This window comes from Carettochelys insculpta, chromosome 1, assembly GCF_033958435.1.
Source record: "Carettochelys insculpta isolate YL-2023 chromosome 1, ASM3395843v1, whole genome shotgun sequence".
Classification (NCBI taxonomy): Eukaryota; Metazoa; Chordata; order Testudines; family Carettochelyidae; genus Carettochelys; species Carettochelys insculpta.
The window spans coordinates 270,944,986-270,972,587 of NC_134137.1; the positions used below are offsets into that span (position 1 = coordinate 270,944,986).

The 27,602-nt window shown below is 44.7% G+C and overlaps 1 protein-coding gene across 2 annotated transcripts in view; it reads right to left on the reverse strand.

Moving 5' to 3' along the window:
* The window catches only part of KIAA1549 (KIAA1549 ortholog), a 190,624-nt gene that overhangs the window by 44,663 nt on the left and 118,359 nt on the right, over positions 1 to 27,602 (reverse strand). For both annotated transcript variants that reach the window (XM_075007368.1, XM_075007378.1), the window contains 4 exons: positions 17,617 to 17,794; positions 16,007 to 16,191; positions 8,789 to 8,991; positions 2,755 to 2,876 (listed from right to left, as the gene is read on the reverse strand). In XM_075007368.1, coding sequence (XP_074863469.1) covers positions 2,755 to 2,876; positions 8,789 to 8,991; positions 16,007 to 16,191; positions 17,617 to 17,794 — 688 coding nt within the window. The remainder of the gene's footprint in view (positions 1 to 2,754; positions 2,877 to 8,788; positions 8,992 to 16,006; positions 16,192 to 17,616; positions 17,795 to 27,602) is intronic.

Sequence of the window (27,602 nt, forward strand, 5' to 3'; positions counted from 1 at the left end):
CATTTTTACGAATCACAGTGGTTTCACTTAGGGCTAGGAACTATCTAATAATATATAATGCATTAATCTGAACAGCTGACAGACTTCACAGCAGCATAAATACTGGCCATTTAAAATATATTAACTATTCACATTCTGTTCAAGGAAGGAAACTAAGAGATAAGAGAACAGAGATCACTTAAGCATGTAATACTTCATCCAAAACATCACCGATCACATCATCATTAAAAAACGGCCTCAACTGGCTACTTGACAAAGAAATCATCCTTTAATATAATTTATGTTGTTGAGGACTTTTTCTGTAAACAAATTGCTCAAAACCAATCTTGGGTTTTAGACTTGGAGGATAAATCAACTCAAACCTCAGATACATTCAGTTAAACTTTCCCAAGATCTCAGTTCACATTTGTGCCACAAAATTACTCGTTAAAGAAAGACCATCACACAGTAGACTGGATACTTACCCACTCTGTTTGCGCCTGCCACCATAAAGGAGAAAAAGCAAAGAAATACAACAATGCAGTTATGAATAATTCAGTACAAGGAGAATTTAGAAACATGTATGATAAAAAGAGCACTCTGATACTGAGTGAGATACAAGATTGTCAAGCCCCAGCTACAGGAAGATGAGGTTGATACTGGAATTTAGCAGCAGTAGAATATACTATTATAGTGGGGGTCTGGGCTTGAGCATTAAAAGTAGTCCTCGATCTCTTGACCAGCAGCATCAATTACACAGAAACAGCTTCTTTGGTCTCTGTGATGGAGTGGGGGATACCTGTGTGTGTGTGTGTGTGGCTCACAGAGGGTGTGGGGCTCCTGCTGAGGGTAACCCTGACGACCAGGTAACACCTTTGTACTGCAGACAAAGGAGGAGGTGGAGCCTGAGGGGTTTGAATTGGAATTGGGAGTTGGAAGCAGTTAGTCTGGGCTGGGAGGGAGAGAGAGACAAAGGAGGGGGCCAGGCCCCAGCTCTGGGGGCCCCTCGGGGCCTCCTCTCCCCAACATGAATTGGACTGCCTGTCTCTGCCTGCAGTACTGACTCCTCTGTATGATGCTGTGTCCTGTCGGCTAATAAACCCGCTGTTCTCCTGCTGAGTGAGAGACTCTCCTGCCTGCGGACAGGGTGCAGAGCTTTGGGGACCCCAGAACCCCATCACAGTCTCAAAATGGCAGAAGGGAAAAAAGAGGACATATTTTTTACAGTTCTCCAGCAACTCCTTCCAGATAATTAAGACAGTCAAAATTAACTCTGGATGTAATGCTCTAAAGCAAAAAAGACAGGTCAAGCCTAACTAGGAAAGTGAGGAAGGTGCAAAACAAGGGGACAAAGAGGGAATTTCCCAGCCAGGGGCAATGGAATGGGATTGTATAAGATGCAACAGAGCTGGAGTCATACAGACTGAAACAAGTAGTAGCCCAACAGCCTTGAGTAATACTAGCTCCTAATAAAACAATATTATGCCCATTTATTCAGACATTCATTCTGGTCCTTAGAGCAAACATATGACATTAAAACATACACCCTCAGCCATGAGGATGACATCCTAAAAAACAAAAGGTCACCTCTTCAAAAGGTATTTGCAAGTGACCTCTGTTGCATACCAGTTTCTTGGGAAGCCCACTTTTATGTTTTCTGACAGTGTTTGCTTAACTTGCGTTTTGTTTGCTTATGTTGCTATGACAGAACGTTCATCTCGGGGAAAAAAACTAGCCTCACCAACCCAGCCCCATCAGGGTTAGTGTTCCGAACATTGGACAAGCAGAAGCATATGTTGGGGGAAGACAAGGTACTTAGTGACTGATAAAATATCAGATACTTCCCGTGTCTTCCTTCTTGTCATCACTCTTCTGGGAAAGCCTCAAGTATACTGGGATTGCATTCCTCCATTGCCCCCTTATGGAAAACTTTGAGCAACATTCAACTTTACGGAGGGATCTGCCTGTGGTACTTCCACTATTCCCTTCTCTTCTGTTTTACAGCTTGGACATTTGTACAAAACCAGGATTGTAATGTATCTGGGCTCACACACAAGAACTACCCTGCCTGACCTGCTGGGGATCTGGTCCTAAAACCTTCAGTGAGAAGTCAGCCATGCGAACAGAAGTATGAGCTCTTAAAAATAAAATCCTGTTTAAAATCCTGTTTTCATGCAAACATTTTAAGTATTTTGAAATGGAGTAAAAAGGAATAAAAATATGACAGAAGTAAGCAGAATATTTTGCTGTATCTGCCATGAGGCGACAGCAAGTCTTTACCAAAACAAGGCTAACAACGAGGAATCTCAGCTTCTACATTATACCTTAAACAAGCACCACATTGATTTTTAAACTTAGCTATCCACCCTATTTTAAATCTCACTTTCTCATAGTCACATAAATTAAAGGCATATAGTCCCACTGTATCAAGTCCTGTTGTGCTCTCCTTGCATCTGTAATTTCTTGCCAGATTGCTACCAACAGAGTAATAATGACATTTGTTGGATGAGAGATGGGAAGGGTAATCGGTACTGCATCACTTGGATGCAATGCATGCCTGATTGAAAGAAACAGGCATCTCTCCACCTGCAATATTTGAAAAGAGAAAGAAGAAAAAAAAAAGGGTGGGGGGCGCGGAAAAATGGTGGAGAACCAAAATAAGGAGATCCAACATACAAAAATTATTTCTTTGAAAGGAGCAGCACTGAAATGTATCTCGGGGCGCCCTACCAAAACACTGCAGAGAGACTGAATTAGAAAAAAAAACCAACAAACCAGTCTTTGGAGCTCTGCGTTGTTTGCACTCATTGGCAGTGGTTGGTGGTCTTGCAGTTTCTTCTGTCTCTTTCCCACTGGACTGTTCACTTGCTGTGGAATCAGCATCTGAAGGGGTAACTCTGCAGCCATAAATAAAGATGACATTAAAAAAAGATGATTGAAATATTAGCACAGATTTTAAAAGGGTTAGTTACAAGGAACATAAGAACATATATTGGAAGGAACACTTCTTTTGACAAGTTTCAGAGCTGTAACTGTTAGCCTACATCTGCAAAAGCAACAGGAAGTCATGTGGCACCTTACAGACTAACAGATTTATTGGTGCATAAGCTTTCATGGGCAACGACACACGTTATCATATGCATCTGAATGTGTATCTGACGATGTGGGTCTTTGCCCATGAAAGCTTATTCTCCAATAAATCTGCTATTTCTTTTGTGAAACAACTTTGCCTTATAATAAATAACTGATCAGCTTTGTCATGTGTGCAGGAATTGTAAAATTAGGCTGTGGCAATTCTGTTGCCTGTGACATCAAACATAAACAACACGATTGTTAAGTAATCTGTTTTTACTTTTAAAAAGGCAATTTTAATTGTAACAGAAAGCCCTTCACTTTAGCAAGAGCAGAATTATTCTTCAGGCAAAAAAGTCATCTGCTACTTCAAAAGTAATGTGATTACATGTGTAGTCAGTATCAAGATACGAAGTTACCAACTCCAGCTACCAAAGTAACTAACTCTGAAATTAAGTCCACATAATTTTGCTGTCTATTTAAGTCTACACCCAGCCAAGACTATTAATATTTTACTTACTCCATACAGTACAAAAGAAAGGGACAATCCCTTGGTTCCTACAAATTATGGATACAGCTTGTCGATGCAAAAACATACTAGCATTCTTATTACCCCATCTGCCCTCCTCAGTATCTCTGTTTACTTCTCTTTCTTAGATTTGGATTGTAAACTAACTGGGACACAGATTGTCTCTGCTACATCTTTGTTCAGCTTCTACTACAAGGGGGCCTCCATCTATCTGGGCATTCAGGATCTGCAAGCATATCAACAATTTATAATTTCTTATATAACTCAATTTAACTAGCTCATTGTAGGCATACATCAATAACTAAGGCAATCTTGTGTTTTCTCCCACCAACTCTGAATTACATGAATATTTCAGCTGAAAGATTAAAAACAGAATTCAAAATAATATTAGGACAAAATACACTATGGCTACGTCTACACTGGCACACTACGTCAAAATAGCCTATTTCGAAGTAAGAACATCGAAATAGGCTACTTCAAAGCATATTGTCTACACGTCCTCCAGGGCTGCTGCTGTCGATGTTCAAAGTCAAAGTAGTGACGGGGAACATCGAAAGGAGTCGCCCCAGAAGGAAATGCGGAGTGTCCACACACACAAGCCCTTTCCGTCGAAATAAGGGGCCAGCAAAGCCTGCGGACGGGGTCACAGCCTGGACTAGCCCTTCTGGGGCAAGAGCAAGCCACTCCCTTAAAGGGCCCCTCCCAGACACACACAGCCTGCACAGCATGAGGTCCACAGAGCCGACAACTGGTTGCAGACCCCGTGCACATAGCATGGGCCCCCAGCTGCAGCAGCAACAGCCAGAAGCCCTGGGCTAAGGGCTGCTGCAGGCGGAGACCATAGAGCTCTGCAGGGGCTGGACAGAGCGGCTCTCAACCCCTCAGCTGATGGCTGCCACAGAGGACCCCACTATTCTGATGTCGCGGGATGCGGATCATCTATACACACCCTACTTCAATGTTCAATGTTGAAGTAGAGCGCTATTCCCATCTTCGGACGGGAATAGTGATTTCGACGTCTCGCTGCCTAATGTTGATTTCAACGTCGAAATAGCACACAGCGCATGTAAATGCAACGCGTGCTATTTCGACGTTGCGCCAGCTACTTCGAAGTAGCCGGCTAGTGTAGACGCACCCTATATGGGATTGATTCTAAAGTCAATACTTCAGACTATATAGATGAAATGATCATATCATGTTGGACATAATATTTTAAGTATTGATGGTCTGTTCGTTGATGTAATGGGTTTCATGAAAGGGACTAGTTGGTCCACCAATCTTGCTAGGGCCCGATTTGTTACTACTAGGTGGATATTTGACCCAGTTACTAACGCCTTTAATAAAACATCAGCCTTCACTAGAGAGTGCAGACTAAGGTAAGTGTTGCTTAAGGCAGGTGGGTTCATGAAAAGTTCAAATCAGCCCATGCTCCTAATTCAACTTCCCTCTCACCCTTTGCAGCTGTCCAGTCTATCTACGGAACTACACACATATTCTATTCCTGCAAAATTGGTGTGTTGCTTAGTCAAATCCCAATACAAAATACCCCTGGGAAAAGAGAGAATTACTTTTTTATGGACTCATCTTCCTTGTTACATAATCTCTTTTGCCCCACACACTGGAAAGTGAGACCTGAGCTTTCTCTGTTCAAAAATCTCTGTGTCGGAACCTAAGAATGGTCTTGCTCAGTCAAAATCAATGGCCCATCTAACCTAGTATTGTCCTCCAAAAGTGTTGAGGACCAGATGCTTGGGACGGAATGAACAGAACAGAACAGAACAGAACAGAACAGAACAGGGGATTTGTTCAGTGATCCATCCCTGTGGTCCACTCCCAGCTTTGGACAGGCAGAGGCTTAGGGTACAATCGATACTTACTGGAAGATCGACCCTGACCGGGTCAATCTTCTGGGGTTTGACTTAGTATGCCTAGTGAAAATGTGCTAAATCAAACCCTCAGGGCTCAACAGACAACCCTGGTACTCCTGATTCATGTGAGGAATAAAGGAGATTCATGGGTGAAACTCTCCCATTGACATCCCTCTGTGAGAATGGCCTGATAAATTGATCTTAGATACCTCGATTCCAGCAATGCAACTGTCGCAGCTAGAGTTGTCTATCTAAGATTGACTTTCAGGTCTAGCGTAGACCTGTCCTTAGATACACCCAAAGCATAGAGTGGCATCCCTGGCCATCCTGGCTAAGAATTTACTTTTACTTTTTACCTACTCTTTTTGAACACAGTTATTCTTTTTGCCTTCACAATGTCCCCTGGAAACAAAAACCCACAGGTTGACCATGCGTAGTGTGATGATGTATCTTTATGTTTAAATTTCCTGATTATTAATTTAATTGGAAAACCCAGGGTTCTTTTGTTAGAGAGCTGAATAACATTTCCTACTTCCTCCACACCAGTCATGATTTTATAGATTTGGATCACATCTTCCCTCCTTCCCCTCCAGTTGTCTCTTTTCTAAGGTGAACATTCTCACTCTTTAATCTCTTCTCCTAGAGATGTTCCATACCTTTAATCATTTTTTTGCCCTTCTTAGTACTCTTTTCAATTCTAATGTATCTTTTTGAGGCAGAGGGACCAGAACTTTTAAGCAGCATTCTAGGATGGTCTTATGATATTTTATGTCTTACTACCTACCCCTTCCTAAAGGTTCCTTACGTCCTTGTTAGCTTTTTTTGACTGTCATTGCACAGTCAGCACCATGTTTTCAGAGCACTATCACTGGTGACTCCAACATCTCTTTCTTGAGTGGAAACAGCTAACTTAGACCCCATCATTTTGTCCTCATAGTTGGAATTGTTTTCCAATGAGCATTACTTTGCACTTGTCAACTCTGAATTTCATCACCCATTTTGTTGCCCAGTCCCACAACTCTCTGAGATCCCTCTGTAGCTCTTTGAAGTCTGATCTGAACTTAACTATCTTGAGTAATGGCATATTGCACACAAACTGTGCCACCTCTCCATTTCCTCTTTTATCCAGACTCACCTGTGTATGCTGAACAGCACTGGCTGCAGCATAAACCTTTGGAGGCCCGCTATTTGCTGCTCTTCACTACGAAAATTTTTTATTCCTATGCTTTCTTTCACATCTTTTAATTAGCTACTCATCTATGAGGGAACTTTCCCTTTTATTCCATGACTACTTATTTTCCTTAAGAACCTTTGGTTAGGGACTTTGTCAAATGCATTCTGAATGTCCAGGTACACTATATGGATTGGATCACCCTTGTCCGCATATGATGATACTTTCAATTAATTCTAATTGATTGGTGAGACATGATTTCCCTTTACAAAAGCTATGTTGTCTCTTTCTTAACATACTGTGTTCGTCTATATGTCCAATAATTCTGTTCTTTACTGTAGTTTCCAGCCAATTTGCCTAATATCAAAATTAGGTTTATTGGCTAGTAATTGCCAGGATTGCTTCTGCTGGCAGTGAGACCTTGCACGGCTATGCTAATTAGCCACATGATTATGCTAATGAGCAGCCATTTGCAATTGCAAGAATGTTCATTAGCCTGAAGCTGCCAGCAATACCCCTCCATGTAGACCCAACCTAAGTCTCCTTCAAAAGGGATGTGAGTGACCAGAGATATGAAGGACAGAGGAAGAAGAACTGGGGGACAATGCAACAGAGAGAAATTTGTTCTGTTGAGACACTTGTGGTTCATCACAGCTTGGCTCCTCCTCTCAGCTTCATATCTTCCCCACAGGCCCCACCCAGCTTGTGCCCTTATGTTCCACATTTCCCTCACACACAAATTCCTATGTGCCCCCCAGCTCAATCATATCCCACTACAGCCCTGCACCCCCTCCAACACTCTCCCTTCAGTGCCATACTCCTCCTTCCCTTCACAGACTTCCTCAGTGCTCACCCCCAACAAGCCCACTCTTCTTAGGCATTCTCTTACAGTGCTTACACAATCCCTTGCCCCATGTTTTCACACATCCCCACTCCTCCTATCCATCATATTCATCCAGCCTCTGCCCTCCCTGCTAGTTCTCCACCACATTCAGCCTTTCACCACTGGTAGGCATCAAACTCTCTGCATTTAAGTTCTGAATATGGTAAAGGAAGAGGGTAAGTATTAGTCTGGGGATTTGGGCATGGAAGCATGGTGAGAAGTGATGCTACAGAAGTTATGGGTGTCAAAACTGATATGATGTGATAGGTTTCATATGGCACCAGTGACTGCCCTTCAATCAGCACAGTTGTGAGCCATGAAATCACTCATCTCCCAAAAACCTATATCTGGTCTTTTCTGCAAAGATGCTGTCATGCTTTTTGGTGAGAATAATTCCTACAGAAGCTCAAGTCAAATTTAGTTATGCCATAAACATACACTTAGGCGAATATCAGAGTATCGCACTTCTTCTTCCATGTACCACATGAGACAGAGGGAACTGGAGTGGCAGGAGACTTCCCTGATCACAATAGTCAAGAAAATTAATAGCTCTATGAGCCAGAAGATGGATGGCTTCTGTCATCACAAATGCCACAGCACAACTATGTCTAACTTGATGTCTCAGCTGCACACCTTTCTTCCCCACAGCCTGAATCTCTCTGACAGAACAGTGAGTATTGGACAAATGTCATTCAACCCTTGTTGAAGGCCAGGATTATTCTAAGTAAAGGATGTTATGTTGTTTTCAATTTGCTTAGCTGTGGACCTTTTTGCCTGACAACAGTTTGAGGAGAGTGTTGGCCATTTAGCAGATAGGTAACACAGTGATGGGTCCAGAAGAGGGAGTCTTCCTTTAGTTTTGTGACTTTTGTTGATTTGTGGGACTATTAGTATGACTTACATATAAAAATTGCAACTAGCATCACTAATAGGATTTCTTAATCACCCAGTCCCCTACTGACCGGAAACAATTACAAAATTCAATGCATTAGACATATACACTTAACATTACCCTGTAACAGGCAATACTCTCATCTGCCCAGCCTGTACCCTGCCCCATATATCTTATTTGACTGAAAACACTGCCATTAACAGAAAAACAAACAAACAAACAGTCTTGCAACGGTTCTGATGAAGTAGCTAGACATAAATTCTGAGGAACTGCTAGAAAAAGCAAATTCAAAAGTCAAGGATCCTTCACTGAAAATGCTTTGCAGTGTACAATGACACTTTGCAATTAATCAATCATCATCTATCCAAGGCTACTGCACTTCAGCAGAACTAACCTCCCTCTGCGTCGAACATTCTTTGCAGGCTTTGAAGTGGTCTTCAATTTGGGGCTTGGAACATCTCCATTTTCAGACGGGGCAGTGTCTTTAATATGTCCTGTAATAGGAGCTGGCTCATGAATGATCAGGATATCGTCTTTGTTGTGCTGGCCCAGGTGCTGTTTAGCAAAATCAAACCCCTTCACACTGGGGGCTTGTAGCTGTTATGAGAGAATAAAGACAAAACAAGAATCATTAAAAGACACTGAGTATGAAAACTTCATGTCAGGCTGCTGTTGGGCATTGTAATCAATGATCTTTAGAATGGTGACACGTTCTAAGAATGAGGGGGAAGAGAATGATACAAAGAAACTTGTTTGCAGATTATATGTAATTTAAGATACAAAACAGTACCTTCAGGCAAGAGGAGGCACCACACAGTGCTACCACACAGACAACTAATTCCTTAATCATTAGAATAACAACTGTCATTTTTATTGGGTTTTCCATCTAAGAATCTCAAAGTACCACACAAATTTTACAATGATCTCTTAGTATTGTTGAGATATGGAAGGATTATTGTTCCTGTTTTACAGATGAAGTGTCTGAGGCATAAGGATACACAGGCACACAGAAACTGCATTACCATATCAAATCCAAGACTACTTCCTTGTCCCATCACATGGCATTGCTAAATTACAGCACATAACTGACTGTTTTGGCTGGGAATTGGTGGTCTGAAGGACCAGTCTTCATCAGGATCATAAAGCTGATATGCTGCTGCAATCAGCTTAACTTTGCTGCTGTGTGGGCGTACTGTGCTTTAAGCCACAGCAATCCCCATGAGCAAGCAAGAAAGGAGTTGCAGGCCCTCAGGAAACCATAAGATTAAAGCTCTAACTACATCTGCTATGCTTCACTCTGGTTGGGTGGAGTGGGGGGGCTAGGTAGGGAGAGGTTTATCAAGTTCTTCTAATCTAAAGAAGTTTGGGTCCTCACCTCATTATTTACTGGATTTAGTGGGAGCTCTACCCAAGAAAGGAGTTCAAACAGGCCCTTTATGGTATAAACCAGGGGTGCACAAAGGGGGGGTGTCCCCTTGAGGGGGTCAGGAGATTTTGTAAAGTGGGCGGGGCACAGCACAATTGGCTTAACCACTCATGGAGGCAGAAAAAGACGTCTCTTGTGTGTGTCACCTGCTTGCTTTAAAGGGGTAGGTGGAGACATTACTGGCAGCAGCAGCGGCTTCTCTAACGTCTCTCCTGCTGTGAGGTTGGGGTTGTCTCAACGCTGCTGCCTCCTCTTTACCCCTTGGCTTTCAGCTGTTGCAGCCAAGCTGATGGGGGATGCTTCATCTGCCCTCTGCTGCACAGCCCTTGCCTCAGAAAGAGTCTGCATCCCTCGCTGTACAGCCTGCACCCAGGGAAACTCTGCTCCCAGGCTCGGCCATCTGCTCCAGGCTCCACCTCCCCCTCACTCAGTGCCAGGGTCCTGCTTGCTGTGAGAGCAGCCTGGTTCTTCTGTGCTGGGCTGGGCATTGACTGGGCTGTAGGAGGGGCTGGTATGTACATTGCCACAGGGCTTCTGACTTGCCACCAACTACTTGGGAACCCCTGAACTGCAGTCTTGGCTGGGACTGTTGGTTTTGGGCCCTTTCCGCCTCAAGCAGTGTGGCCAGCACTCCCCAGCAAGTGCTGTAACAAAAACAGTGGGCAGCCTCATCATCCCCTGGTCACTTCCTCAGGCTTTTCTCTGCAGCCTAAAAGAGTGAAACTGACTTTCATTAGCAAAAAGGCCATTGACTCTCCAATAATTTGGCACTGGGGCTTGAAGAGGAGACCTGAGCAGATTGATGGGTGAGGCAGGGAGGACTGCTGGCCTTCTCCACTCTGCGTAGAACAGGGGTATGCAAAGTGGGGGTCACACCCCCTTAGGGAGGCATGAAATTTCATAAGGGGGGATGCAATGCAATTGCCCACCCTCGCAGCCTCTGCTGGCTCCCCCACCCCCACAGGCTCCAAGTGAGACTGAGGGTGGGGGACCTGATAATTGCAAGGATGAAGAAAAGGGCCCAGCATAAAAAGTTTGCTCACCTCTGGTCTAAACTACATTTATAAAACAGATCACTTCTTATTTCAAAAATATTTGTTATTGGCTCTTTCAATTTAATTCAGATGATAAGAATAAGACGATCACCTGATAATTTTCCAGACCTGGAAATGGTCAGAAACAGTGCCATTCCAGATTTTTACACTGTTTTTAAAAACTGGGTTTTTTAGAGATCACATTTAAGTAAGAAGTCTGGAAGTTGAAAAGTAGAAAAAACCTATAACAATTCTGTTTTGCACAGCAAACGCATGCATATAATGACTGCATAACAAACACACCCATCACTCTTTTTGCTCCCAAAAGAGGTTTCCCACAAACTGAAAGGTGCATCTTGGCAGGCTGACAGACAGCTAAGAGAAGCTTCCAAATCACAGGTCCTGGTTCTCATGGGAGACTTTAATTATAATGACATATGTTGGGAGACAAATACAGCAGCACACAGACAATCCAGGAAGTTTTTGGAGACTGTTGGGGATAACTGCCTGGTACAAGTGCTGATGGAACCAACCAGGGGCCATGCACAACTTGACTTGCTGCTCACAAACAGGGAAGAACTAGTAGGAGATACAGAAGTGGGTGGCAACCTGGGCTGCAGTGATCCCGAGACAGTAGATTTCAAGATCCTTACAAATGGAAGAAAGGTGAGCTAATATACAGACCCTTGATTTCAAAAGGGCAGATTTGGTCCCCTGAGAAAACTGATGGGCAGGATCCCCGGGAAATGAAGATGAAGGGGAAAAGAGTTCAAGAGAACTGGCAGTATTTTAAAGAAGTCTTGCTGAAGGCACAGGAACAAGCAATGCCACTGCACAGTAAGAAACACAAATATGGTTGGCAACCAAGCTGGCTTAACAGGGAAATCGCTGATGTGTATAAGAAGTGGAAACTTGGACAGATGACTAAGGAGAAGTATAAATATACTGCTGGAAAATGCTGGGCAGTAATCAGAACAGCAATGGCACAATTGGAACTGCAGCTGGCAAGGGATGCACAGGGTAAAAAGAAGGGTTTTTACAGGCATGTTAACAATAAGAGGCTTATCAGGGAAGGTGTGTGACCCTTACTGGAGGAGAGAGGTACCCCAGTGACAGATGACATAAGAAAAGCTGAAGTATTCAATGCTTTTTTTGCCGCAGTCTTCACGGACAAGGACAACTCCCACGCTACGGTGCTAGACATTGCAGTACGGGAAGGTGGAGGGCAGCCCTTGGTGGGGAAGGAACAAGTTAAGATCGACTTAAAAAAACTAGATGTACACAAATCCATGGGTCTGGATTTAATGCACCCAAGGGTACTGAGGGAATTGACAGATGTCCTTTGGCCATTATCTTTGAAGAATGTTGGAGACTGGGAGAGATTCCAGATGATTGGAATTTTATAAGTAGTTAAAAACCGATCACTTGCAACATTGAATACTAGGTGCAGGAACACATTAGAAAATATATTCTAGAGATAATCTTCCATTGACAACTGCAGGTTGGACTAGATGACCTCACAGGTTCTTTCCAGTTTGTATTATACGTTTGTACTTATAAATACCTCCCTAAAAAAATAACGTTGCAGGCTTATCAGACAACTGAAGCAAGATTTGAACCAAAAATTCAAGATTTTTGATTCTTTGGTGATTATAATGTAAAGTACAATGAAAACAGTGACAAAAAAGACAAACTGAGTATAGATTTTTCCAAAACAAAGACACTATTTGAGCTGTTTCTTGTGTGTTAGTCAATGAGATGGTTTCACTATTCTCTGATTGAGATTGAGACAACAGAAAATTGAAGACCTGGAGCATACAGGAGTAAACTAAGGTTACAGATCCCCAAGGCGGAACACATTTATTAGACACATTGACAAAACAGAAATGAATTTTGGCACTTAATTACAAATTATTAAAGAAGTAAAACAAACTTTGAACTCCAGAAAAGGCACGGGTACAAAGTATCACAAGTACCCCATAATGGGAGTGATCTAATAGCATTAGTATTTCTTAGCAGTTCTCTTTTGTCTGCCTGTATTATATATCAGATACAATAACCACACACCAAACATATTAAAAGGCCTTCTTGAAGCAAGAAGTGAATTCACATGCTTTTGTAGGTATCCCAAACTAGCCAAATACTGTTAAACGTTACATCAGTAGAAGCTATATTTTCTCCCCAAAATATTGAAGCTATTGTAATATGTTGTATTGCAAGATTTCATGAGATCAGCCACCATCTCTCTCTCAAATTTCTTGAAAAAAAAAAATCACAAGCTGTTAAGCACTTTCCCATATATGCTAGTGGTGTAAGGCACCACATTTAAGAGATAACTTGCAAAAAGACATCAAAGCTCGAGTAAATTTAGCCCTAAACTAGCAGCCATCCATCAAGTTTCTCAAGTACCTTCATAGCTTATCACTGCCTACCTACTTCAATTTTAATCCTCTTGAGGAAGGGACTGTCTTTCTTTGTTTATTATCTGGCGCTGACCTTAGCACATTATCAGTGCTTAACAAATAAAAAAATAATGATAAATCATGTTTATTTTTAAACATTTCCTCAAACAAAAAATATATAAAGTATTATCCTTCACTACATGTCAAATCTGAAATTAATTTTAAAATCCCATTCAGGAATAAGTATTGCCCCCAATGAACCTGTGAATTAAATACTACCCCACCAGGGTAAAATGAACAACCAAGAGCTGATGTTCATTTAAGGCAGCATTTAAAGCGTGCCCCTTTCAGGACTTTGGCTTTATTGGCGTACTACCCTTTCCCAGTGCTCATCTCCTGATTTTCAGTTACTTATTATCTTCCAGGTACTCCTTGAAACCCTTCCATGCACCACCAGTACTTCACATACCACACTTTGGGGGACACTGATCTAAGGTTTCACTTGCTGCTGGCCTTGATTCTGCAACTGAATTCTACAATTGCAAAGTAAGTGGGAGCCGCTATTGTTTTGTTCTCACTGCTTTAGAAGAGTGCAGCCACTTTCCACTTCTACAATCTTTCCCTCCTTTAATTAACTGTGTACAGATAATACTTTTACAGAGACTTTTACTGTTAGACTGAACGTGAGGTGATGGCATGCTGAATGTGACTGTAATAATAATACCTTACCAATGTCAATGGCAAGAGAAAGCAAGAGCTTATCCTCTTCCACTCCTATATCTTGGAGCACAAGCCACTAAGTATTTCAGACACACTGTTCTGTCCTCCTCAGTTTTGTTCATTAAGCACAAAGGAAAAAGGAGGATGCCATAAGAGGTTTATCTTTCTTTCTCTTCTTTGTACTAATTAATCGTTTATGAAAACACTGGATTAATAATTTAGTAATGTACTGCTTAAGGCAGTTAAGCACAAAAAATACACTATCAAATTCCTCACCATCTGTGGTCTAGCACTCCAGCACTTCAGCTGTAATAACCAAACCTCTGATCCTATTCAATCTCACAAGTTAAAACCCCAGGCCTGCAACAGGACTTACCAGCATGAAACCCCAGAACCCATGTGCAGACCTGTTCACTTGCAAGAGGCACAACAGAGGCACCACTTACATAGGTGTAAGCTTGCTTTAACAGATCCCAGTGCAGGAACAGGGTTTACATATGGTTTGCTTTGCTTAATGCTTGAGTGGAAGAAGTCCAAAAACACTTTGGACCTCTGTAGAAAGCAAAGTTTGTGATTCACCAGGCTGCAAGTTTCCCTGTGAGCGAGCACCGAGTCAAAGCAGAGTGGTTGTTCTGAGTGGTGTTTTTCTCAACTGTTCCCCACTTTTGTGAAACAGCAAGGCTAGACAATGCCTTGTCCATCACATATGCTAAGAGGGAAGCATTGCACTTGCCACATTAAATATTGCGGCTGAATCCTCAAGCTTCATCTAAAACTGCAAATAACGGTATAACATTCAGCTCATGTTGACATACTCGAAATAGCTTTGAGTTAGGTAGTTCACTAAAAATAGCAACAAGGACACTGCAGCACAGGCTTCATTACGCCTAGCAACAGGAGTATATACCTGGGGGATCAGATGGTATTATACAGACTTCATGGAAGCTCATGCCACTGTTATTTTTAGTTAACTAGCTAGATTAAAGATTATACAGGCATATCTACCAAAGCTACAAATTAACCCTCTGGCTGAAACACAGAAAGAGCTTTAAGTTGTAAATCAACTGTATACTTTCATCACTACTGAGTGAGCTCCATATATCAGCTCTAAAACATAAAACTAAAGATGATTCTCTATCCAGGAAGTTAAAAGGAACAGTTCTACCAGTACAGAGAACTGATATGAGCAAAATATCATATATTTCGCTCAGTAGGGCACATACAACCTCTGTAAAAATAAACACGCAGTCATACATAACTGCAAAGCAACAAAAATGTTCAAGAACAGATCCATTACACAGCCCAGGTTCTAAGATTTTATTATATGCATGCACAATGTTATGCCTGATGACACAAAGCAATTTGTGCAAGATTGGTGGGAGGCATAACAGGTTTTAAGTTCCATTTCAAGCAGCTAAATGCACTTGTAAAAGCAAGTTAGACCCTTACAAGGACAAAGTACACGCTTTTTGCATTATACTTGCAAAACAATTAATAAATCTGTAATAGCCTACGTCCAAGAAACCCTGAAATAAGTCTCAGTTTCCAGGAAATAATGGGACAATTGAGCAATGGAACAGTTTGGCTTATGAGGCATTCGTAAGACACAGAGATGGTCCCAGCAAAGTTAGAGAAGTATTTGCATTTAGAAGGAATAATACAACATCTGTCTCACAAGAAACATAGGGCAAGAACATGCGCTAAATGATGTAGGCAAGCTTCTTTCAACCTAAGTTTCCCCATATGGAAGACAGACCTAAGGGTGTAATGCAGCATTAGATAACACAAGGTAAAGCAATGGAAACAACATAATTCTTTGATTCTATAATTGTGCAATTCTTAGTAGTTCCACTCCCCGCACCTCAGTTTGCAGGAAGCCCCTGCCATAGTGCATTTAACCTTCCCATGTAACAATGTAACAAATTGTTACAAACAAACGAACAAACCAATCTTCTCATGTAACAAATGTTATATATTTTCCTAGACTGTTGCATCCAGTACTCCCAACACATGTTCCCATTTCCTCTTACCTTCTGTCGCTGCTGAATATTGCTCATGGTATCTGGCTGAAACTCCAACTTGTCTGTTCGGCACAGTTTCCAGTATAAAATAATAATGATAAGCAGAACCACAGCCACAGGGACTACCACACCAACAATAATCCACAGATTATTATTCTGAGATTCAGATGATGACTCTTTCACTGTATCCACAGCTGCAGAGTTAGAAGAGGGAAGTGGAGAGACAATTTTATATAGTTACATAATTTATCTGTTGACACTTCAGAGGATATTCATCCCTACACTCACAATTGTTAGCAAAGAACTACATTTATAGGAAACAGACTATGCAGCATAGTCAAGGTAATAGAAAGACATGTGACCACATCACCTGGTACTAAAAGCCAGTGTTTTTCCATGGGGGTTGACGGGAGGTGTAAAACAAAGACTTCCTACCCTATGAAAAAGTCTATTTACGCAATGGGAAGCTACTTTGTTGTTGTTGTTGTTATTGTTTTCAGCTTACTTTGGAATCTGCTTGATACACCCTAAGAACAAACAAAGGACTATGAGAAGCTGCTGACCAAAATCAGAGAAAAACAGCAGCTCTGGTTTGCATATTTTACCTGACACGAGAACAGTTCTTTAGGCAAGAATCGGCATGCATTAAGTCTCTTAGGGAAGTTACACCTAACTATGCATTTTCTTTTCATTTTATTTTATTAAGTTGACCTTGATCTGTTTGTTTTCACCTATAAGCACTTAAATCCTACTGGTTTTGCTTAATCAAACTCTTTTGATTATGATCAAGCCTGGTGTAAAAATTTGCTACCAGGAAGAGGTGCAGCTCTCTCTTTACATTGATAAAGGGGGGCTTAACCTTATGAGTCCTCTCTCTGCAAAACTCTTCCACAGAGATGGATATATTTGGTGATTTGATCCCTTTTGAAGGTTGGTCTCTTGGGTTCTGTGCCCTACAGCTGCATCCTCCCAGAGTTGAAGTAAATCAGTCTGCTTTGCTCTGCTAGGGGCAGTAACCCCAACTCTGTGAGTTGGCTAGGAGAGATGGGAAGATCTGGCTTCTAGCAGGACAAGGTAAGACAGAACCCCAGAGAGCAAGAAGGAGGGTGCCACTGGCATGATCAGCACACTGCGCAACATTTCCAAGGGGTTTTCTGTGACAGCACCCTGTCTCAGCTGAGATGGGCAGGAATGGTGTCCTTAACCTCCATTTACCAGAAGATGAGAATGATGGTTACCTGTTCTCTTCATTCCCTCTGGGGCACCTAACATTGGCTACTGTCAGAACACATGGTATTGGGCTAGATGGACCTTTGGTCTGCTCCAGTATGGTTATTCTTATGTTTTTAAATAACATCCCAAAGATGGTTTATCTTTACCACTTTGTGAATGTTTCCCAAACAAGTATTAGACTACATTAAGAAATAGTGCACATTATAAACTTAGAGAGTAACTGAGACGATCTAAACTACTAAAGTAGAAGGAAAACAACATTTGAAAACATGTGTGACCCAATCAATTCTAACACAGTACAGACGTGATAAAATAGATTTTAGTTTGCTTTGGGGAAGTCCCCCTTCTCTTCAGCAGTACAGCAACGAGGAGTTGGCAGGACTTACGCTGCGCAACTGCGCCTTGAATGCGGTATCCGAGAATGATGGCGGCTCTCTGGATGTCAACTCTGTTAATCAGATCTGAAGACTTTACAGCACTGAGCCTCTCTCCAGTTTGATCCTCCACAAAATAAATCAGTTCTACAGGGTTATCAGACCCTTCTAGCCGTGACACGTTAACCATCTAAAGAGATACAAAAATGTTTCAGACTTTAGATACAAATTTTCCTTCTCCCAAGGTTTTCCCATATTTCATCTTTTAAGCCTTTCCTTGCACACTACTAAGAAGGGTTTGTAACCTAGGGATCCTTCCTTGAAAACAAAGTAAATCAGAATAGCGGCTTTTCTCTCTGAATTGCCATAGACACTAACAGCTGATGACAAGAGCAAAAGGCCCCAAATTAGATCATGGTGAGAAAACATGTTGCTGCTTTTGTGAAATCTTAATATCCATCAGAATACACATGCAACTAAATGCACATTGTGAAACCCATAAACCAACAGGGTCCAGAGCAACCCAGCAAAACCACAAATTTTGTAAACTACTCCAAGACTGTGCAAGTACAATGGACACAATATGGCCGCACCTACACGTGCCGGCTACTTCGAAGTAGCCACGCCAACTTCAAAATAGCGCCCATCACGGCTACACATGGCGGGCGCTATTTCGAAGTTGACATCGACGTAAGGCAGCGAGACGTCAAAGTCGCTATCCCCATCAGGAGATGGCAATAGCGCCCTACTTCGACGTCGAAGTAGGAAACGTGTAGCCGTTGCGCGTCCCACAACATCGCAATACCGGGGTCCGTCATGGCAGCCATCAGCTGAAGGGTTGAGACACGCTCTCTCCAGCCCCTGAGCTCGATGGTCGCCGTGTGCAGCGGCCCCTTAAAGCTCCCCGCCCCCTGCCTTCCCGTGCAGGAAGCTGAGAGCGCGTGCAGGAGGCAGCGCAGCCACGCAGCCAGCCTGCACACTCCTCTGCAGCCACAACAACCCCCCAGCGCTGTGATGGCCGCCCCCCGGCCACGCCCCCACAAAGGGAGCCAGGGCTCCCAGACCGGCAGCCAGGCTGGGAAGCAGCAGCGGGGCCCCTCCTGGACGGAGGCCGAGCTTCGGGACCTGCTGGGGCTCTGGAGCGAGGAGGAGGTGCTCCAGGTAATGGGGAGCAAGAGGCAGAACGCGGATGTGTTCGCTCGGCTGGCCGAGGGCCTGGCCGCCCAGGCTCACCCTGCCCGCACTCCGGATCATGTCCGGAGTAAGGTGAAGGAGCTGCGGCAGGGTTACGCCCGGGCCCGGGATGCGGCCGGCCGATCTGGGGCCGCCCCCGGCACTTGCCCCTTTTACAGGGAGCTCAGGGACATCCTAGGCCCCCGGCACACCTCCTGCCCTCCGGCCACTCTTGATACCTCGGCCGAGGAGCCCCAGCAGGCCCCGGAGGTGGAGACCGCCCTGGAGGCAAGCCCCGCACCCCGGGGGCCCCCCACAGGAGCCCACCCCCGGGGCACCGGAGGAGGAGGAGGAAGAAGAGGGGGAGTCCTCCTCCAGCGACGCCGGCCTGACGATCGTCCTGCCATCCAGGAGCTCCAGCTGGGCGTCTGCCGCCCGCGTGTCCCCCCGACCGTGGGAGTGGACCATCAGGTATGTACCCCCCGGTGCACACCCCCGGGGTTGAGGGGCGGGGGTGATAGATATGACCATGGCCCCAAGGACAGCAGTGGCATGTCCCTCAGAAAAGTGCATCAGCCCCTGCCCCCCCCAGCACGACAGTGCCATGCCCCATCCCTGGGGATGGGGGGAGCGGAACCCTAGGGTCCCCCGGGGGGAGGGGGCGGGACACCCATCAGCAGCAGCAGCAGCATCTCCCGGGGACGGGGAACCAGCAGCAGAAAGGTGGGGGGGACAAGGGCCACAGCTCAGGGCCCACACTAACGGCTGTCTCCACTCTTCTTCCCCCCCGTGTTCCGCAGCTGCACCATCGGAAGGACCGGAGAGCGCCAGCGAGGTGTCAGTGGTCCCAGAGAGCCCACCAGGGCCATCACTCCAGGCCAGCCCCTCAGCGGAGCACCGACCGGCCCCAGGGGAGGGACGACGGCAGAGCCAGCCCCACCCCCGGATGGCGACGGACCCCCAGCTGCTGGCCATCCTTCGTCGGCAGCTGGAGGTCTCCAAGCAGCGTCTGCGGGTGGACGAGCGGCGCCTCCAGCTCCAAGAGCGGGCGCTGGCCTGGCATCAGGAGGCATGGGGGGCCTTTATGCGCACCTTCGAATGCATAGCGGACTACCTGGCCTCCCATGCTGTGCCAGCCGCCGCTCTGCCCGCTGCTCCACCCACTGTCACACCGCTGTCCGCCACCGAGGGCCCATCCGCCGAGGGGGACCCGGGGCCAGCTGACACCCGCCGGCCTTATCTCCCGGTCCACCCGGCCCCCAGCCAGCCCCGGCATGGGCTGCGGCCGAGGCGCAGGTTGCGGCCGCCCACCCCCAGCGCTGGAAATTAGCGGGTATATATCCCCCTCACCTATGTTTTGTAAATAGTTTGTATTAGAGCCCTGTTCTGTTATGTTATGATGATACCTGCCCCCCCATGTAAATAGTTCTCCCCTTCCTTGTCCTCCCCTTTTTTTTTCCTTTCATCTTATAATACGTATATATATAATATTTATTTTGGCTGTACATAGTTATAATATAAGAAGAAGAGTTCAACATATATATTCTGGTTTGACGAAAAACATGTCTGTTTTTATTTACAAGAAAAGTGGGGGTGTGTGCTCTTGGGTGCTCTGTGATGTGGGCGTAGGGGCAGGGAGTGTTGTGGAGGGTGGGGGGCCTGCCAGAGTTCACCCTGTGGCCTTGTCGAAATGGGCCTGCAGGGCCTCCTGGACCCGGGTCCCTTCGGGGTCCACCTGGCGACTGGGGGCAGCGGGTGGTTGCACATCGGCCCTGCCGGCCTCCACAGCCCAGCCCTGAAAGAATGCCTCCCCCTTGCTCTCCACCAGGTTGTGGAGGGTGCTGCACGCACCCACAATCTGGGGGATGTTGGTGGGGCCCACATCAAGGCGGGTGAGGAGACACCTCCAGCGCCCCTTGAGGTGGCCAAATGTGCGCTCCACCACCTGGGGCACGTGGTTCAGGTGCATGTTGAAGCGCTCTTGGCTGGCTGACAGGTGGCCCGTGTACGGGTGCATGACACAGGGCCGGAGGGGGTATGCCGCATCTGCGATGACACAGAGGGGCATGGTGGTGTCCCCCACAGGGCTCTCCCGCTGGGGTATGTAGGTCCCCGCCTCCAGCCGGCGACACAGGCCCAAGTTCCAGAATACCCGGGCGTCGTGGGTGCTGCCAGGCCAGCCCACATATATGTCCAGGAAGCGGCCCCGGCTGTCCACCAAGGCCTGGAGGACCACTGAGTGGTAGCCCTTCCTGTTTAGGTAGCGTCCTCCACTGTGCTCTGGGGTGCGGATGGGGGTCCCATCCAGAGCCCCAAAGCAATTGGGGAAGCCCAGGGTGGCAAAGCCTGCGATGGCGGCATCCGGGTCCCCAAGCCTCACGAGCCTCTGGAGGAGCAGGGCGTTGATGGCACGGACGACCTGCAGGGGAAGCACATGGGAGAGCACCAGTGAGGGGTGTGCAGGGTGTGTGTGGCCCTCCCCTGCCAGGGCTGCCTCCCCCTCCCCCCGTGGGTCCTCTTACCTCCATGAGGACAGCCCCGACGGTGGCCTTGCCGACGCCAAACTGCAGGCCCACGGATCGGTAGCTGTCTGGAGTGGCCAGCTTCCAGACAGCGATGCCGACCCGTTTCTCCACACTGAGGGCACGCCGCATGAAGGTGTCCTGGTGCCTCAGTGTGGGGGTGAGCCACTGGCATAGCTCCAGAAATGTCTGCCAGCTCATGCGAAAGTTCTGGAGCCAGCGGTCGTCGTCCCACTCTCTGAGCACCAGCCGCTCCCACCAGTCGGCGCTCGTGGGGTAGCTCCACAGCTGGTGATGTGTGAGGCGGGGTGGGGCAGGGTGCTGCAAGGTTGGGGGTTGCTTCCTCCTCCCCTGCGGGCAGCTCCTCCTCTGTGGCTAGGATGTGATCAGCTGCCTCCTGCATGGCATTGAGCAGGGCGAGCACTGCTCCTACAGGGGCGGCTGGGTGGACCTCTGGCTGCTGCTGCTGCTGGGGTTCCATGACTGCGTCGCTCAAGGTGTGCGTGCCTATGGCTCTGCAGACCGCGTGCTGTGCAGGCTGCGTGTGTCTGGGAGGGGCCCTTTAAGGAAGCGGCTAGCTGTTGCCCCGGAAGCGCTAGTCTGCCCTGTGACCCTGTCTGCAGCTGTTCCTGGCACCCTTATTTCGATGTGTGCTACTTTGGCGTGTAGACATTCCCTCGCAGCGCCTACTTTGATGTGGTTCTGCCCAACGTCGATGTTGAACGTTGACGGCACCAGCCCTGGAGGACGTGTAGACGTTATTCATCGAAATAGCCTATTTCAATGTTGCTAAATTGAAATAAGCTATTTCAATATAGCATACACGTGTAGACGTAGCCTATAAGACCTAATTCTACACTATTTCTAAGAATGCAAATACCCCTTATTTTAGCAGCACTTTATTTAGCATTGACAAAGCACGGGCATCATAAGCCAATGCTTAAGTGTGTATCATAAATCCACAATAGCTTGCTTCCAAAGTAAAACTCAAAACGTCACCTCTTAAGTAATCATAATGGAATAATCAGAATTAAGAGAAAACTCCACCTATTACAGTGGATGATTGAAAGCAGTGTTAACCAGTGCTCTAATTAAACCAGCCAACATACAATTTCTGCAGGAGAAAAAGAGCTGGAGGGAGAAATCAACAAAAAGGACTTCCAGGTGATTGAGGAGGAAATTATTTACAATGAACTAATTCTTTACACAAGACAACAGTTTAACAGCAAATCTGAAGTTCTTGGCATGAACAACTTCGGTACTGCTGCAACACAGGTATGTGGGTGTGGGAATGGCAGTAGAAGCGACTTCCAGAGATTCGGATTTGTACCAGCTAAACAAGTTAGTTCCCAGCTAAATTTTACAATGCAGTGAGAAGGTGACGTAGGAATTTGTAATACTCTAAAGGTTCATGGGGTTGATTTCATTTACAGGTTGATTTCACTTGCTCTTCCCAAAGCACCAATTTTGCTTCACTTAATTGTTTTTGACTTCATTTATCTAATTTAAATCCAGTGCCCCCCCCCGCCTTTTTTTTTAAACAAAAAGAGGAACCAGTACTCAGTCGGCTTCTGCCTCCCACCCCCTGCTGAGGAACCAGTGTTCAGTACCTGTACAGGCAAATACCATCATAAAAACAGCACTGTTTAGATCCACATTGTGTGGATGTTACCCATATGCACAGGCGGACTGTTTGTGTCAAATGAATAATTTGCTTGTCCACACTAGAGCATCTAAAATGTAAATGATTCCCACCCCCACACAACCAACCTTCCTACAAGGAACCAAGAATTTATATGACATACTAAGAAGCCATTCCTTCAGCACAGCTTCAATGCCATTAATCAAAGGAATGTGTTCTCTTAGGCAGCCCTGAAGATACCCTCTAATCAATGAGCACTGAATTGGTAGACGAGAACATCAATACGCTCTTCCTGTAAAATTAAATCTAATACATTTTCACCACTTTTTGGTTAACTATTTATATGCACCATGCAGTTTAAAAGTAGGTGAAATAAATGCAGGGAACAATTCTGTGGAAGGCTGAACCAAAATAATGTGCTAGGGAAAGAATCTTAACAGTAGGGCAATGGTTATTGTTCCCTTACACAATTATCTTTTCATGAGCAACACATTAGTTGATAATTTTGACTTCATTCCTCCACCAGTTTGTGCACGTTTAAAATTAAGCACATAAACCAATGTTTGCAGGGTCGGAGCTTATGAAAGCAATGCACACTACTTTTGTCCCCTCCCAGCTATCAGCTACCGACACTCAAATAGTTGTTATGCCAGCTTAACAAAGTCCTGGCTGGGATGACTTAGTGGGGTTGATCCTGCTTGAAGCCAGGGGCTGGACTCGTTGACCTCCTGAGGTCCCTTCCAGCCCTACGATTCTACGAATGCAGCACGTTACAGTTCACACCAGTTGCCTCTGCAGTAATATTCCATCTCAGAATATCAAGTTTATAAGCTACTCACTGACAGACCCTTTACTATAACAGTGTTACTAGGCTCTGCTGCACATCTCATGGATATGTTGTTTAGATTTTGTGCTCTAACACAGAAACAAGACAGATTCTTTTCAGCAATAATCCATAATAAGCACACCCCTCCATTATCCTTCAATCCTTCTACCAGCTGAGAAGCAGACTAAGTCAGAGATGAGCAAATTTTTTACGTCCAGCTTCAGTTTTCATTCCTGCAGTTAGCAGGGCCCCGTCAACCTGTTTAATGTAATCCAAACTGACAGAAATTTTGGTTATGTTCAAATGAAAAGGGAAAAAAACACCCAACCTTTCAGCATGTGTAAGGAAATAAGTATGTAGAATATAAAAACTTTATTAATTGGTATATAAATGTGAATACACATACATAAAATCAGTAACATATTTCAACACTTTTGATGAGATGGAGCAGCCTGACATCCAGCAGCCAATCATGCTGTGCTATGAAATGTCTTGCCCCCAGGGGGCTGACTCCCCACCCCTGTGCACCCCTGATCTAAGTGGTTCTCAAATTATCTCCCATTGTGGGCTGCATATGCAGCTCCCTCTGTGTTATGTGCGTCACAGCCACACAATATGTAACATCATTGTCCATGATATATAATGCTTGGAGGAGGGGACTCAATTTGGAAAAGGCATGCATGGGGACGGGGGAACTCTTTGACAATTCCAGCTAAAATAAATGTTCAGCACTTGGTAGGGCACTGCTGAAAGTGCACTTAAGTCCATTTTTAATTTTTTTTTGCCACTCCGCCCGTTTTAAGCCTTGCCTGCACTGGAGCTTCTAAGCAGACACAGCATCAGAAACGTAACCTCCTCTGGACCCCAGTGCTGTAGCACAGAGGTCCAGCATGCCTGGTGTGCAGCAAACAGCAGCTCTGTGCCTGGGGAGCCTCATATCTGCAGCTCCTCTGAGGTGTGGGCAGAGGTCTGATGCAGGCTGCCCAGTTGCTGTCTCTGAGAATGGGCAAGCGGGCACTGACCTCCTGCTGGGAATAGTGACTAGAGAGGGTGCAGCTGGGAGAAAGGCTGCTCTGAGACCAGCTCAGCACAGCCTCTGTAGCTCCACATGGGTCTCAACACTGGGAGGCTGTCCAGACCAGAGTAGGCCACTGTTGCATTAGAACCCTACTCCTCACCCTGCCAGCTGTGGCTACCCTGTTATGAACATGTCCCTCCACACTTGCTCCCAGGCAGGGATGATCCTACCCACTAAGCCATGGAGGACCCTCGCTGGCCAAATCTTCATCCTGCACCAGCAGCTGCTTGCAAGTAATGGTACAAATTTTAGTATGATGACATATAAGGGCAGCCTGCTGCTGTGGTTATGAGAACCAAGTCTGGACATGGCCAGGAGGGGATAAGTAAGCAAGTACTGTCTGTTGCAGACAATCCAGGATGCACAGCAGCTCAAAGCACACTCATCCCCCCAGAAATGACATGTGGCTGGAAATTGAGAGGAGCCACAAATGAAAGATTCTGGGGGAAGCATACCCCGTTTCTCCAGAATCCTCTGGTGCAGAGGTCTAGAAGTGAGGGAGTAATGCAATCAGTGTGGCAATCTTTGAATTTAATCACACAGATGGGCCACAGCAATGTGCTAAATGGGCTGGGAAGAACTCCCATGCTGAGCGTCACTGCTCTAACATGAGTAAAAGATATCAGTAGATACAGCAAAGATATTTAGATCTCTAGCCTACGCATGCAGTGACAGCTTTGCCATTTCTAGTTATGTTCCTACATGTTTTATAGTCTGTGCACTTCACTAACTACTTCTGAATCATGAAGAGAAGCAATCAGACTAATACAATTTCTGTAACTCCATCTTAATTTCGGAGAGAGGCCTTGCAGAAAAGAGGAGAAGCTCAATTACAATGCATAGCAGAGAAGGCTGACTTCTTAAGACTTAAATACTCTATAGGCCGACACTTTGCTGGGCTATCCCACTTCTCATTCCACTGGTTATTTACGCTCATTGGGCAAATTCTACATTTGGTTTCCAGGCTGAATTTGTCAGCCTTCAGCTATCGAATCATGCAGTACCCTTCTCTGCTAGACTGAAGAATTCATTACTAAATATTTGTTCCCCATGCAGATACTTATAGACTGTGATGTACATTAATTATAGTATCCTCCTTGGTTCTTTATTCATTGAGTCCTGTAGAAGGTCTCCATTATTTGCCTGGGACCAATGTCAGACTGACAGAAAAATGGGTTAACTCTTTTAAAAAACTGACATAACATTAGTTTTCTTCCAATCGTCTGGAACTTCCCTGGTGCTCCAAGGTGTATAGAAAAAAAAATCAGAAATAGTCGTTCAGCAAGCTACTCAATCAAGTTCTTTTAAAACTCATGGATAAAAATTAACTGCTAATTTAAAACAGTAGCTCCTGTTCAACACCCTCCAGAGACACTAATACAATGGAAAGAGTTATCATCACCATGTAATAAAACTTCATTATCCTTTTCTCTTACCCAAATATGGAAAAGAAACATTAACACGTCTTGCTTTTTGCATTACTTTTGACAATTCAATAATTTCCATCTAGTAATGGGCTAATACCATTATTAGGATTCTTTTTTTCCCTAATACATTTTAAAATCTACTACTTATTGTCTTTAATTCTGTTGGCCAAAGATTTCTCTTTGTGTCCCTTATCCTTCCTAATCAATTTTCTGCCATTTCTAACTTTTGATATATATTACTATAAACTTCTCCTTCCTTACATTTGTTTAATATATATGTTTTTAACCATTTATGGGATTGTGGCTTTTTGGGCATCTCATAAAATGTTCTTAAACTATTCTGAATTATTACCCTCTTGATTTCTCTGTAGTTACGTAGCATTTTACATCCAACATATTTTTAAAGTACATAGTGTTGCATAGTAAAGGCATGGACCTGTGTGTGTGTGTGGGGGGGGAATATATTTCACAGTGTATAGTGTTTCATAGTAGATGCATGCATGGACCGCTGTGGGCGGGGGGGAGGAGGGGTATGTTCCATACTATTTTTCCAAAGAGGACTTCTGTACAATTTCAAATTATTTGTGTCTTATAATTTCTGAAGGCCTGTCCTTTAACATGCTAAAGACAGCATAGATTAATAAAAATCTAGTTTTCCAGACAAATGGAGGTGCCTTCCATATGCTAAGCAGCAAGAGGAAGCATTTTATATCTATGCTTTGAGGGTGGGGGGAAGGGAGAGGAAGCTTGTGAAAAAAGCAAGAATTTCAATCATTAAAAAAAACTCATCAGGGCAATTCCCTCAAGTTTCTGCTTGCATAAATCTCATCTTCACTATTAACATTAGAAGCATGCTTTAAATTCTGCAGACTAAAAGCTGTACTTTGTTCCAGTGTCAGTAAAAATTAATTTTAAAAAAATTGTTCCACAGGAGTACCATAGGTCAGTGAATACTGTTGCCTTGGTAACCATTTCAAGTCCATAAATTATAGTAGGAAAATCTAGATAGTGGGGGAACTCAAAGCATTTGCACTGTGTTGGCAAGCCAAGAGATCTTATCAGTAGCCAATTTGTTAGTAAACAGCAAGATTACTTCTGTATTTGAAACACACACATCTAACAGGAAAAGAGAACAAAAAGAGATTCTGCTTTATCAAAACCAGAATTTAAGCATTAATGCAATTAAATCAAGCTACATCATAGTCTGAATTACTTAGAAATTCCAGCATGAGACATATATTAAATGAGCAATGCACAATGTCTACTTTAGGTTTGACTAAGATGTTGCATAAATACACTGGTACTGCTTAAATACTGGCAGCTGTGTCAG